Source organism: Uranotaenia lowii, chromosome 2, assembly GCF_029784155.1.
Source record: "Uranotaenia lowii strain MFRU-FL chromosome 2, ASM2978415v1, whole genome shotgun sequence".
NCBI lineage: Eukaryota > Metazoa > Arthropoda > Insecta > Diptera > Culicidae > Uranotaenia > Uranotaenia lowii.
Window position 1 is genome coordinate 372,244,117 of NC_073692.1, and position 14,949 is coordinate 372,259,065.

At 28.5% G+C, this 14,949-nt stretch overlaps 1 protein-coding gene across 12 annotated transcripts in view; it reads right to left on the bottom strand.

The window, feature by feature from the left end:
• Positions 1 to 14,949, bottom strand: part of LOC129748323 (probable phospholipid-transporting ATPase IA) — a 329,089-nt gene that overhangs the window by 252,051 nt on the left and 62,089 nt on the right. For 11 of the 12 annotated variants that reach the window (XR_008737709.1, XR_008737710.1, XM_055742873.1 and 8 more), the window contains exon 2: positions 1,719 to 2,748. The exons of the other annotated variant lie outside the window; for it this stretch is intronic. Coding sequence is in view for 9 of the 11 variants with exons in the window: in XM_055742873.1 (XP_055598848.1) it covers positions 1,719 to 2,448 (730 nt within the window). In the remaining 2 variants the exon portion in view is untranslated. The remainder of the gene's footprint in view (positions 1 to 1,718; positions 2,749 to 14,949) is intronic. 12 annotated transcript variants of the gene reach the window in all.

A 14,949-nucleotide genomic window follows, 5' to 3' on the forward strand; every position in this document is an offset into this window, starting at 1 on the left:
TTTGAAAAAAAAAAAGATTTAAGAAAATTATTTTATAATAAAATGTTTGCAAAGTATAAAAAAAAGCTCTAAAGATTAAAAGCAAATGAAAATAGAATTAGAAATATATGACGAGGAACAAATTTTAAAAAGCTAAACGAGAGGTTTGAGGACGATGAAGGCATTGTTAAAACAGAAATGGAAGGGTTATCAAGAATACAAAATATTTTTTGAAGATTAAAAACAAAATTTATATAATTTAAACTTACAAAAAAAATTGTTTAAGAGTCACTTTCTCTAAACAAAAATTGAGTAAAAAAAAAAATAAATTTATTACTTGTAAAATTTCGATGAATTGACGACGAAGCTCCCAAAAAAAAAAATAAACTTAATGATTATGAATCAGAAACGAACAAAAGACAAAGGCAAGAAGTAAACACAGTCTGTGTATATGCCTAGTATATATAAGTTTATTATTAGAATTAAAAAAAAAGTGGAACCAAAATATAAGAGATTCATCACATTCACAATATGACATAAAGATATCCATGGTGTACATATAAACGGCAAAGTTAAATTCATATAGTGAATATTCAATATTTCTGATATCATTCTAGAAAATTCTTAAAAACAGATTTTAAACTTATTGAACACTATGTTTATTTTTTTAAGCATAAACTCATAAAAAACAATTCTCCAAATTCTTATAAGCAGTCTTAATATCATCAAAGTCGAAGAGTAGAGGCGAAGGAGATTGTAGGATACAGATGAACCATATAACCGGAACCAGAACTGTATAAAAAAAAATGGTTAAACATTTTGATGAATAATGTCATCAAATTGATTATTATTTGTTGAGTGTGTAAAGGCCTTTTTAGAAAGGGCAAAAAGAAAAAAAAAGATGAAAAACGAATGTTCGTGAAAGAGTCAGTCGATTAACGAATTTTGGCGACAACGGTTGCATTTAAGTGAAGTTTTTGAAATTGATGTTCGAAGAGGATCAAAGAATCCGACACTATCGAATGACTAAATGTGGAAGCTTCTAAGAATTCGAATGTGCTGAATCGATTGTCCGGAAATTTCTGCTGTAATTTTGACCGGAAACTGTAAACAAATGCATATACTTGTACGACAACACTAGTCAGGGACAGAAGAATCCAATATAGGAAAATTCTCCGGTAAACATACTAAAAGAAAAGGCTGAACTATTCTAATTTTTTTCGATATGATATTTTCGAGAAATAAAATAAACGTCAGATAGTTTAACTCTCAAGTTTTAACCCATTTATTCAAAAATGTCTGTTTTCAGCTGAATTTACAATAAATATTATTATTGATTTTTCATTATTTGATACTAAAAACATCTAATTTCCTTTTCAAAGGTTTTCTATATCCCACAACTGAGCTGAGAACTATTGCTAAAATTGTGTGAGGGAAAATTAAATGAGGACCCAACTGTTTGCTTTGCTTCCTCAGCGTGAAGAATTGGAAAATAAGGAATCAAAACAGGAACTGTAAAGTGTCAAAAACAGTGAGGTCAGGCAGTACGTGAATCGACCCTTGATGAGGATTTGTTGTCTATTTGGAGTGAGTCGACTCTCTGATTACCCCGACAGTAGTCACGTAACTACGACTAATGTGACTCCGAGTCACTTCACTCGCCTCGCAGAATAAGACCCACTTATTCACCAACCTGTAAAAAAATGTTTTCTGACAACAATGCAAAAAAATAACCTTACCTGCATACTCCTTACACTTCCGTCTCAGAAAGCTAGACTTCAAGCAGCGCGGCCTCTCGTGGCCACCGCTCACATTCATCTCGATATGAGTCGAGCTCCGTTTCCGGTTCCGCTGCGTCGAGCTGTGCGTCGACTTAACCGAAGCATTGGTCGACCGTTGCTGCTGCTGCTCCCCACCAAGGCTACTGTTTCGCTGATGTTGCGAAAGTTCCGACGATCGTCGGGATCGCGAATGTCTACTTCCGGCGATATTGTTTCCACTGTTACTGTTACTATTGTTATTAGTCAGGTAAATCGAGTTCCGGTGATTGTTTGCGGCTAGACGAGCCGACGATTCGGTCCGGGATATTCCATCCGATTGATCATGGTTCTGATCCTGATTCTGCTGATCCTGGGACCCGGCTCGGTTGAAGATCGTGTAGATCTCCTGGGGACAGATTATGTTTGGCAGCGGCGAGGTAATCGGGGTAATATCGTCGGCATCCAACAGGCTGCTGCATCGATTGCTGTTACTCGTGATGCTCAGCGTTGGTCTGGAGCCGGAATTTGGCAGCTTGACGGAGGCCATTGATCCCGCAGCCGGGGGACTGTTGGCTAGATTTGGCGGCGTGGGCGGTGGCACGGCCGACGATGGCGATGAGGGCACTTTCCCCTCGAAGGCGTTCCTCATCGGTGGCGGAGTATTTGGCAACGGTGAAATCGGGGACAAACTATTGGCGCTTTTCTTCATTTTGTACGATTTTTCCCTGACCTTGGTCAGTCAGTGGGGAGGCACTTTTCCGAATGAATATCAAAGAATGGGGAACAAAAAACTTCACTCACACTCCCACCACATTCATAACATCATCATCACCTTCTGCATCGGGGAGCGAAGGAACAATGACATCCAAGCTTCGTCGTCGCGTTTTTCTTTCTTGTTTTTTTGGACTTTTCCTCCATCACTCGACGACGATGACGATGGTGAACGATTCAGCATTAGCATAATCTCTGTTTGTGCTCTTTTTTACGACATCATCATCACTTCTCTGTACTAGAGTATGAAGAAGGTATGAAAGAAAGCCCCCACCAGAACCTTCCCTTCGACCCCTGTGAATGGGGATGGATGGATAGAATGGGGGGATGATGTGGATTACATACAACCCAGAGGTTTCGGTGTAAAAAGGTCGACCCAAAACAAACACAGCTAGGAGGACCCTACGAGTCCTAGGTATGAAGGTGCTCAAAGAGAAAAACTTTCGTAAGCCAAGATTGACGCAGCACCACAAGTAGGTAGCAGCAGCAAGCAGCAACAGCAAAAGCACGAGGACGGTGTTATGTTTGGAAAAGTCCACAAGAATATGGAAATTGCGAAGGTTGGAAATTAAAGCTGCACTCGTTAGCTGGGATCCATCGGATTTGGGTTGAGCTGTTCAGGAGATTTCGTTGAGTGTTGTTTTAATATCTTCAGATGCTGAGCTTTCACCAATTGAAAACTGGATTTCAAAATTTTCAATGTTCAATGAAATTTGAGAAAACTTTTCTTCAAAACTGCTAGTTTTGATAAACAATAGTTGGAATAAATAATTTAAATCTGTGATTTTATATTAATTTCTAGGAACACAAAATTATCATACAAAAATATGAATAAAAAAAATTAAGACAAAATAACCAATAAAAATTTGCTAGTTTAAATCGTGTCAATTTTCTTGTTTTAAAATTTTTCTCATTTTATGTATTTTTGAAATTTTTGTTATTTTGTTATTTTATAATTTTTTAATTTTTTTTGTAATATTTTTAATTTTTGTAATTTATGAAATTTTTATAATTTTTGTAGTTTTTTTTTTAATAATTTTGGTAATTCTTAAACCTTTTGTAATTTTCTGTATAATTTTTGTAATTATTGGTACATATTTTTCTAAATTATGCAATTCTTGAAATTTTTGTCTATTTTTTGTATTTTTGTAATTTTTGCAATTTTTGAAATTTTTGAACTTTATGTGATATTAATAATTTTTGTTATTTTTGTAGTTTTCGTAATTTTTGTAATTTTTGGAATTTTTGTAATTTTTGTAGTTTTTGTAATTTTTGTAAATTTTGTAATTTTAGAATTTTTTGTAATTTTTGTAATTTTTATAATTTTTTGGAATTTTGGTAATAATTCAATTTTTTGTAATTTTCGTAATTTTTGTAATTTTTGTACTTTTTATAATTTTTGTAATATTTTAATTTTTGTACTTTTTATAATTTTTGTAATATTTTAGTTTTGTGTAATTTTTGTAATTTTAGTAATTTTTAATAGTTTTTGTAATTTTTGTATTTTTTGTAATTTTTGTAATTTTTGTATTTTTTGAAATTTTTGTAATTTTTGTAATTTTTGGATTTTTGTAATTTTTGTGATTTTTGTCATTTTTGTCATTTTTGAAATTTTTGTCATTTTTGTAATTTTTGTTATTTTTGTAATTTTTGTAATTTTTGTAATTTTTGTAATTTTTGTAATTTTTGTAATTTTTGTAATTTTTTTAATTTTTGTTATTTTTGTAATTTTTGTAATTTTTGTAATTTTTGTATTTTTTGTAATTTTTGTAATTTTTGTAATTTTTGTAATTTTTGTAATTTTTGTAATTTTTGTAATTTTTGTAATTTTTGTAATTTTTGTAATTTTTGTAATTTTTGTAATTTTTGTAATTTTTGTAATTTTTGTAATTTTTGTAATTTTTGTAATTTTTGTAATTTTTGTAATTTTTGTAATTTTTGTAATTTTTGTAATTTTTGTAATTTTTGTAATTTTTGTAATTTTTGTAATTTTTGTAATTTTTGTAATTTTTGTAATTTTTTAATTTTTGAAATTTTTTTAATAACAAAAATTACAAAAATTACAAAAATTACAAAAATTACAAAAATTACAAAAATTACAAAAATTACAACAATTACAAAAATTACAAAAATAACAAAATTACAAAAATTACAAAAATAACAAAAATAAAAAAAATTTCAAAAATTACAAAAATTACAAAAATTACAAAAATTACAAAAATTACAAAAATAAAAAAAAAATAAAAAAATTAAAAAAATTACAAAAATGATAAAAATAACAAAAATTACAAAAATTACAAAAAATTACTAAAATTTCAAAAATTACAAACATTAAAATATTACAAAAATTATTAGAAATTACAAAAATAACAAAAATAACAAAAATTAAAAAAATTACAAAAATGACAAAAATTACAAAAATTACAAAAATTACAAAAATTACAAAAATTACAAAAATTACAAAAATTACAAAAATTACAAAAATTACAAAAATTACAAAAATAACAAAAATTACAAAAATTACAAAAATTACAAAAATTACAAAAATTACAAAAATTACAAAAATTACAAAAATTACAAAAATTACGAAAATTACAAAAATTACAAAAATGACAAAAATTACAAAAATTACAAAAATTACAAAAATTACAAAAATTACAAAAATTACAAAAATAAAAAAAATTACAAAAATTACATAAATTACAAAAATTACAAAAATTACAAAAATTACAAAAATTACAAAAATTACAAAAATTACAAAAATTACAAAAATTACAAAAATTACAAAAATTACAAAAATTACAAAAATTACAAAAATTACAAAAATTACAAAAATTACAAAAATTACAAAAATTACAAAAATTACAAAAATTACAAAAATTACAAAAATTACAAAAATTACAAAAATTACAAAAATTACAAAAATTACAAAAATTACAAAAATTACAAAAATTACAAAAATTACAAAAATTACAAAAATTACAAAAATTACAAAAATTACAAAAATTACAGAAATTACAAAAATCACAAAAATTACAAAATTTACAAAAATTACAAAAATTACAAAATTTACAGTTCTTGTCATTTTTGTCATTTTTGTCATTTTTGTCATTTTTGTCATTTTTGTATTTTTTGTCATTTTTGTAATTTTTGTCATTTTTGTAATTTTTGTAATTTTTGTAATTTTTGTAATTTTTGTAATTTTTGTAATTTTTGTAATTTTTGTAATTTTTGTAATTTTTGTCATTTTTGTCATTTGTGTAATTTTTGTAATTTTTGTAATTTTTGTAATTTTTGTAATTTTTGTAATTTTTGTTATTTTTGTAATTTTTGTAATTTTTGTAATTTTTGTCATTTTTGTAATTTTTGTAATTTTTGTAATTTTTGTAATTTTTGTAATTTTTGTAATTTTTGTAATTTTTGTAATTTTTGTAATTTTTGTAATTTTTGTAATTTTTGTAATTTTTGTAATTTTTGTAATTTTTGTCATTTTTGTCATTTTTGTCATTTTTGTCATTTTTGTCATTTTTGTCATTTTTGTCATTTTTGTCATTTTTGTCATTTTTGTCATTTTTGTCATTTTTGTCATTTTTGTCATTTTTGTCATTTTTGTCATTTTTGTCATTTTTGTCATTTTTGTCATTTTTGTCATTTTTGTCATTTTTGTCATTTTTGTCATTTTTGTCATTTTTGTCATTTTTGTCATTTTTGTCATTTTTGTCATTTTTGTCATTTTTGTCATTTTTGTCATTTTTGTCATTTTTGTCATTTTTGTCATTTTTGTCATTTTTGTCATTTTTGTCATTTTTGTCATTTTTGTCATTTTTGTCATTTTTGTCATTTTTGTCATTTTTGTCATTTTTGTCATTTTTGTCATTTTTGTCATTTTTGTCATTTTTGTCATTTTTGTCATTTTTGTCATTTTTGTCATTTTTGTAATTTTTGTCATTTTTGTAATTTTTGTCATTTTTGTCATTTTTTGTAATTTTTTTTTGGAAAATTACTCCCGGCTCAGAAAAACGTGCACTGCCTTAATGAAACCATTTGTAAATTGAATTATAATTTTTGTTTTGAAATAAATCGTTTTGCTTCTAGATATGCTTGTTTTTATGAAACTTGTAAAATATATGTTAAAAATATGTTGAAGAACTCATTTTTTTTAACCAACTGGCATTTCAAAGTTTTTGGTAGATTTAATTGAAATTTTGAAGTTTTCATCCCGCTTATCAAAATCAATTTTTAAGTTTTTCTGTCCAGAGATTATAGTTTGTTGCAAACATGAGTTGAAATACTCCTCATTGTATGAATTTTTATAAATGCTTCAACTCACGATTTTGGACATTCGTAATTCATCAGCTTTAAGAAAAAGTGGAACAGAAAAAAACAATAAAACCAACCTAAAAAAAGGCCCAGGCAGTTGATTAACGCTTTTGCAACACTCTCTTGCAGATGTACTAAACCGAACAGAACAGAACAACATTTGGCATGAATTATTCGCCCGTCTCACGCACCCTAATGATCTGCATACATCTTCAAGAAAGAATGAATGGGGAGAAAAAGTAACAGAATGAGAAACTTCTAATTATATTCAGTCACTTTTAACACGGCTGTTCTTCACAATTTTTTCACACAACAATGTTGTTAATGAGATTTTTTTTTTCGACAATGATGTCATTGTTTGAGAAACTTTTTCGTTTTGGGTTATGCAGAAACTTTCTGCAGATGAAATAAAAACGCAACAGCTCAGCTTGTTAATCAAAGCTCCTGGTTTCTGCTCGAAATCTAACAAGTTCATAATAATAATTCCAGCTGGCTCCCTCCTAGGCCTAGACCTAGGCCAGGGTCAAAAGACACATGAATATAAACAAACATGCACAGCTCATACATAAAGTTAGAGCATAACCTCTCCAAACCTATTTGTAGTTATGTAGGTATGCTGTAAGTTTATTGAATCGGAAATTCGAAACGACGACAGAGGGCGGCCCCCAGGAAGTGCAATCTTTACGCCCCAGTCAGTCGGAATATGTAGGCCAAAATGTGGAGGCCCTTCTAGAGTGGCCTCCATTCCGGTTCCATTGATCCCTTTTTCCCGCAACTTCTCTTCCCAACCCCTTTCAGGAACGTGTTTTGGCATAAGAGCCTTTTCCTGCATGGCAATTCGGTACAGTTTGATATTTAAGTTTAATTTTTTCTTACAATTTTTAGTTTTAAATAACTTAGAAAATTGAACAAAAATCGTTTGAATTTTTTAACAAAAAAAAAAAAATAGTTCTCTGATTTAATTTTATGATTCAATTAAACCGAACTCTACTGTGTCAAATGAAGGGAGGTTTGTGTAAAAAAAATCCTTTGCCATGATTGCTGGCGAATATGAACTTGGTCCGTATTGCTGCAAAGTGAAAATTTAATTTGTTTAAGCACACAACTGGCCTCTGGCAATGGCAATGATGGCCTAAGGCAGAGAATCTATTCTGGAGGCCTAGGCAGGATGCGAAATTGTTTATGTCAGAAGAAGAGCTTTTGAGCGACACTCCCCTACCACACCGCACCACTTTTGGAGCCTCATTCAGTGATCATCCACCACACAACCAAGAAATCCAAGAATGGAAGGAGCCAGCAGCAGGGAAAAAAATTGAATCCAAGGGTGAAATCATTTGCCGGAAATGCTTTGCTATGGAATTTTTTTTCAACTGCGGCTGTGCCTCTAGTTCTATTTCTCGGTCGTAAAATCGTATGCTTCGGTTTTGTACCTACCTACCTACTTGCATGCTTTGACGATTGGTTGGTTAAACTAACGAAACGAAAAACAGAACTTCCACGATTGGCATTATTGACAAACTAGCTTGTCAATGTTGAGAAGAAAAGAAAACTAACCTTTCTTACAATTGGAACTTGATTAGAGATACCCACCCATTAAATAAAGTAGCGATTCAGGCTTTTATGTTATGTAAAAAAATCAGGATTGATTTTGTAAGGCGTTAATATATCACAGTTTTTTTCATTTCTCTATTTTCCACAATCATTTTTAAACGCTTAAACATAAGGCGGACTCTTTTGGTGTGTTTGGTGGCTCCAGAGAGTAAATATGTTCAACGTAGAATACATTTCATATTTTGGATTCTGTATCCAGCTTAGAATCCTTGACTCTCACTTCGAATCATCATTAGAAAATCGAAATGAGAAGCTGTTTTGGAATCTCTGTTCCCATTTTGTTTATATAATTCAAAATTTAAATATAAAGTCTAACAATTACGAAAACGAACACAAACACACACAGGATCTCAATGAAACTTGATGTTTCCTCGAAGAGATTCCTTTTTCACTTAATTCTAGGCGTACAACTTTCGAGAATATGATGGCTAGCATCTTACAAATGCTAAAATCACCAACCCACAGAAAGTGTACTATGTATGCCGTGGTGACCGGGATTCGATCTCATGCCCGTTGGCTTAGAAGACTTGAAGGCTATCCTCTACACCACGGGCTGCGGCAATTATATTCATAATCTCGAAACTCTTATACATTTTCAATGTTTAGATAAAAACTATCCAAATGTTTAATCGAAAAAAAAAAAATTAAAAACCAATCAGAGTTTTGTTTCCTGTTCAGATTTTAAGTTCTTAAACTAATTTTTTAGTCAGAATTCAAAGATAAAGCTTCGAACTCGCAATTCAGAATTGAAAATCATGAATTCGGATTAAACCCAAATATCTCAATTTTAATAACGAATTCATAATTTAAAGCTCTGTAATAAAATTCTCTTCTTGGCTAATAAAGATTTAGAAATCGTTTTTTTTACATCTCCGAAATTGTGTTGTGTTTTGGAATCAGATTAATAATCAAATTTTGAATTAGGGTTCAGAATTCAGATTAAGAACTAATATTTCAAATTCAGCTCTGGTTTTAGATTCAGCTCTTAAATGAGTTCAACTAGTAAGATGTCAAGATGAACATTTCGAGAAGAAATTTAAATCACAGGAGATCGCAGATATGATTTTTGTGTGAATTCTATTGCGAAGCTACAAATTTTAAATCAATGTCAGTTAATACATTCAAAATATATTATTCACCGAAATCAAAAATATCCAGTAGAATTTGGGTTTATTCATCAAGTTTTGTTCAATAAATAAACTTGATTTTTATTTTAAAAAATACTATCCACAGCATTTTTAGTTATGAAATTGGTTGAAAAAAAATTGCTGATAAAGGAACATGTAATTTTAACGTTTAAAAAATCTGCAAGGATTTCCATATTTTCTTCGTGTATCGAGTTTAATATTATACTGATCTACAAACATATTTTAGTTTTTCCAAGATTTCTTAATTTCAAGCAAAAATCCTTAGTTAAGTTTGAGATTTGAACCGCAAAACTTTGATCTCTTACTTTGAAATTTTGATTTAATTTCATTGATGATCAGGTTATTAAGTTTCAGCATAGAGATAAAGATTTTTTTTAAAGATTTTATAAAGGTTTTTTTTTTAAATTGAAGGGTTTCTTAAGAAAACTTATAATAAATAATTTTAATCTTCCAGATTCTGGAATAAATTCACAGGTTTCAATTAAACCATTAATGAAATTACAAGTTTCCTATGTTGTTACTAAAAACTGCGTTGCACAAATGTAGCTAATCATTATAAAGTTTGAAGGACGTATTTTCGAAAGTTTTTTTTTCTAATTCGAAAAGCTATTTTTGTTGACGAACCTTGAAATTAATAATGAAATAACATTAAGAAAAATATTTGAATTAAAAGATCATTTCGAAAAATCAGTCACCAAACCCCCATGATGCGGTTCTTCCTACGGCCCTGTTCATGACCATCACACAAACTCGAAAAAAAAATTGCTGATAAGAGTCAAAATAAATCATAATTTCCGGTAAGTTGTTAAAAAACTGTTCAAATTGCTGTTCATGATTCTGAACCCAAAATTTGAATTCAATTTTTTCAAAACACCAGAAAACTATTGCGAATTGAAATTTCGGATGAAAACAGAATTTGAAGCTTCGAACATAAGAATCAGTGCTCAGAAATAGAATACACCAAGTTTTAAAAAGAAATAAAATCCGAATCCAAAAAAAATTCCCGATCAGGTTCGAAATTGACCATGATCTTAAATTGTTTAGCGAAATGATTTAGCAAAAATCGTATTAATTCACATTTCTTTTCTACAATTTCAATTGTGTTTACTCAATGGAATAGATGCAGTATTATTTATTGGAAAATTTATTATTGGCATTTTTCTTTAAATCAAATCCAAGAAAGCAGAAGCAGCAAGAACATCGGAAGGCTACAGATGATTACATGGTTTTTCTAAATCCGTTATTGGGATGATCATTTATTCCTTTCAAGAACCGTTAAAGTTGTTTGATAAATATGCTCAGCAGATTTTTTTAAATTAATTTTTTCGTCAAATTCGAAAAAAAGGCTTGTTCTATTAGCACTCGAATACTGGCACAAAAAAAAAACAAAATCATAACCAAGTATAATATTTTTTGTTCTTGAATATTGATGAAAAAGAAAATAGTTTAATAATAAAAACTGGGCAAGGGTTTTAGATTTCTTATCGACATAACTGAACATCATAGTTTCCAACGAAAACAATATTTGTTAGATTCCCAAAAAGTTTGTGGCAATTATCTGTGATACTATTTTCAGAAAATTCATATGATATGAATATTATGAATATATGAAAATTCATGCCAAACATCGATAAATTCAGACGTTTTTCATAAAAATAAGCTATCCAAAAAAGCAAAATTATAAGATTCTCATTTTAAGCTTTAGAAAGTGTATTCCAATAGTATTTAAATTAAATTTAGAAAATCAAGGAAAGCTGTAAAAAAAATCTATAATTAAGAATGTAAACTGTAACTTTGGCAAAGTTTGCCTTAAAATCTATGAGATTATGAATTTTTTTTCTGTAATTTTGACAACCTTGCTCAACATACAACAAAGCAATGATCTTATGCAGAACTTCAAATTACAGTTCACTTACAGAACACTTAATTTTTATCTTTTTGAGAACGATTTTTTATGATAGTAATTTTCATTTAACTATAACTTTTCCAAAAATCAATATTTTCCAACAATATGTTGCACACTCACACTTTTACAGGGGGGCCACAACTTTTAAATTTTGAAATACCCGGTTTTTACCCGGTTTTCCCGATTATGAATTCATGGTTTGTTCAAGGCTTTGATTTTCTTATTTTGTCAAAATGTATCAAAATTTTCAACTAATTTCATTGATTCTGCTGCTTTTTCACACTCATATCATTGAACATTGAAAATAACTCGATTCAATTTTATGGCTTTCATCACATTTTCTAAAATTGATTAAGAAATCTTTTTAATATGTTACACTTATAAACTGGCCTTTTAACGATACCAAGTGTGTTGTCGTTTACCTAAGCCAATACATTTGAAAACAATCAAATATTTTTTTTAAATGTGTTGTTGGAGTATTTTTTTCCAGAAACCATTAATCTTTTTGAATCATTTGAAGTATTGCATAATTTTGAAATCGCGATCTCAGTTTTGAATTCTAATATCAAAAGTTTAGCAAAATATGGGCATTAGACCGCTGCAAAAAATTACTTTTTGCTCCCATATGTTTTTTGATGCCTTTTGGGTCACCAAGCATTAGTATAAAATTTGAGATGATTTGGTCGATTCTTGAGTTAGCGCAACGGGTTTCAATTTTGTATGGAAATTTGTATGGTAAGAAATTTTTGCACATTAAATCATCCAAAAAATTTCAATTAGCCTGAAATGAAGTCGGTCTTTGATTTTTGGTTTTGACTATTCTTAAGCTTCATTTTTTGCTAACAAGACAAGCAGCTAAGAATTTCATGAAAAAAGTTATAACCAATTCAAAACAAAAATATGAATCCATTGAAAAGTATTTCAAAATTGCGGGATTAGCTTGCTTGAGCTGTTAATGATAGCATGAAATGTTTTTGCAATGGTTATATAAATCAATAAATTCTCTGGCAATGCAAAGCAGTTTTTTGAGATTTTTTATTTCCATCCTACGGTTACACAGCTTGCAAATAAGCAGAAAAAACGCAGAAATTGAAAAAAAAATATTTTGAAAAATATTTTTTCTATAACACCGAATAACTTTTCTGGAGTATAAGTTAGGTTTTTGCTTCATATGAATAGTACTGCCAGAATCTAGGAATATTTTTTATCCAAAGTAAATTTTTTTGTAACTCTCAGTACATCTCTGGCGATTTTTGAATAAAAAAATTTGTTTTCCCATACAAATTTCCATACAAAATTAAAACTCGTTGCGCTAATTCAGGACTGAATGGATCGCTTCCAAAATTTTTATTGCTATTTCTGGCAGCAAAAACAACCGAAAAAAGTTATGGGAGGTGTAAAAATTTAAGAATTTGCAGCGGTATAATGGGCATCTAGTGAAATGACAACTCTATGAAAAACAAAACAACAACCCTATGAAAACAAAAACTTATTCCGAATTTGTAATAATTTGAAATAATGCTTGCAAAAAAATCCACAAGCTTTAGATGATTTAATAGAAAAAAGCAACTATTACTGAAATCATCGAATGAGGATTGTTATCGAGGATTTTAATTCCATTAACAATTTGTTGAAGAATGCGAATCAATTTACCTTATGCTTTTAAAATATCATTAATTTAGATTAAAAATTATTTATAAATATCCTGAAAACACTCATATTTTACCGGACTGTGATGAATGAGCTAAAAGCAAGCTCAGTAACATTTTTCTCAGAAGTCAAAAGTTGATCATTGATAAAGAAATTCGAATTGAGTCAGGTTATAAAGTTTAGTTCAGATATCATAAATGGATTATAAATATATTATAAATATACCTTTTTCAAAAGTTTACCTATGATTACCAAAAACTAGAGATGGTTAAAAAAAACAAATTGCCTATTTTGATTCCGCGCCTTTATTTCAGTCTCTTGTCTCCACGGAAAAATGTGGCTTTTGTAGCCTTTTGTTATCGAGCATGTGAAAAAAAAATGTAAAAACAATCAATTCTAATGAAATAATTTTATTATTTTGTTAAGTAACACATTTAGGATCCCGTTCAAATCTTAGCCGAAAAATGCCGAAATTTGGAATGCTCTATTTCAGAAACCACTAGACCAAATTCTACAAATTAAGTTTCTTTAAGTTACCTTAAGTTTTAAGAGCTATGCATGAAATTTTTGTAGTTTCTAAATAGTTGTTCTCTAACCTTATCTACATCTTATTCGAAGAAAGTAAGATAGTTTGTTATGTTGTCTCACGATATACTAGCTCTATAAATAATATTAATGATTAATAGAGATTTCAACCAAATTTATTCTCATTCGGTGGTTCGTGAGTTTAAAAAAATAATATTTCAGTCTGTAGTTTCCGTTTGTAAATGTTTCTGTTATTTTATTTATTGTTCATACTTTTGAAAGTCCTGCTAATCTATACAAACACAATATCACAAGTAAACGAAAATTGATAAAAAATGACAAAATAGCGAACATAAAAATAGTTCAATAAACAGAATCACTTTAAAAAAAATAATGATATTGACAGTTGCTTGGTTTGAGACGCCACACAGGGCTACGTAGAAGAAGAAGTTGGCCAAAATTATTTTTTTGGTTTGGAGTCAATAAAAGAGTTTATTTTAACTCATCAACCGTTTTTTAGATCATTTAATAAATTTTTTACCGTTTTCGTAAATTTTCATAATTTTCCTTTAGAAATTTTCTAACATTTATATGATATGATAGATAATCTAGGTTAAAAAAGTTATAAAATTAAAAAAAAATCTAGTTTTTTTATTTGTTTTTAAAAGTGAAATAAAAATTGAAAATATTCGAAAAGGAACCTAAATTTCACTGAATTTGAATTTAAAATAAACGAAGCCCTAGATGACTATTTTGTAGAAAAAAACTATCAATATTTTTAATCTTCAAGCTTAAAAATATCAAAATTGCGCGAGTTTGTGCGATTTTTTTTTCTTTTGCGCATGATTTTTTAAGTTATCAACTTACAGATGATATCAAACATTTTGCCGGGACTTGCTGAGAACCTAAACAAAAACATTAATTTGTATAAAAATCAACGTTTAAAACAAAAAATAAATTAAATAGTTTTCAAAGCAGTATACAGTGTCTCTATAATCATCGGTTTTTTTTTTATCTATTATACTCAAAATTATTAAACATCCCTTAATTGAAGTTTTCCATTTCAAATTTTCATTTTTAGTCACTAAAGAAAGTTTTATTCATTGATATGACCTAGTCGCGCTGATTCAACGATTTGTAGAAAAATTCTATCTCATAAAAATACTAAAGTTTCGACAGCTACAACAGCTTATGAACAAATCAGATGTCAGAAAACTGACCGGTACATGGTGCTAAATTTATTCAAGAATCAAATAAACATTGACATAAAAGTAACCAA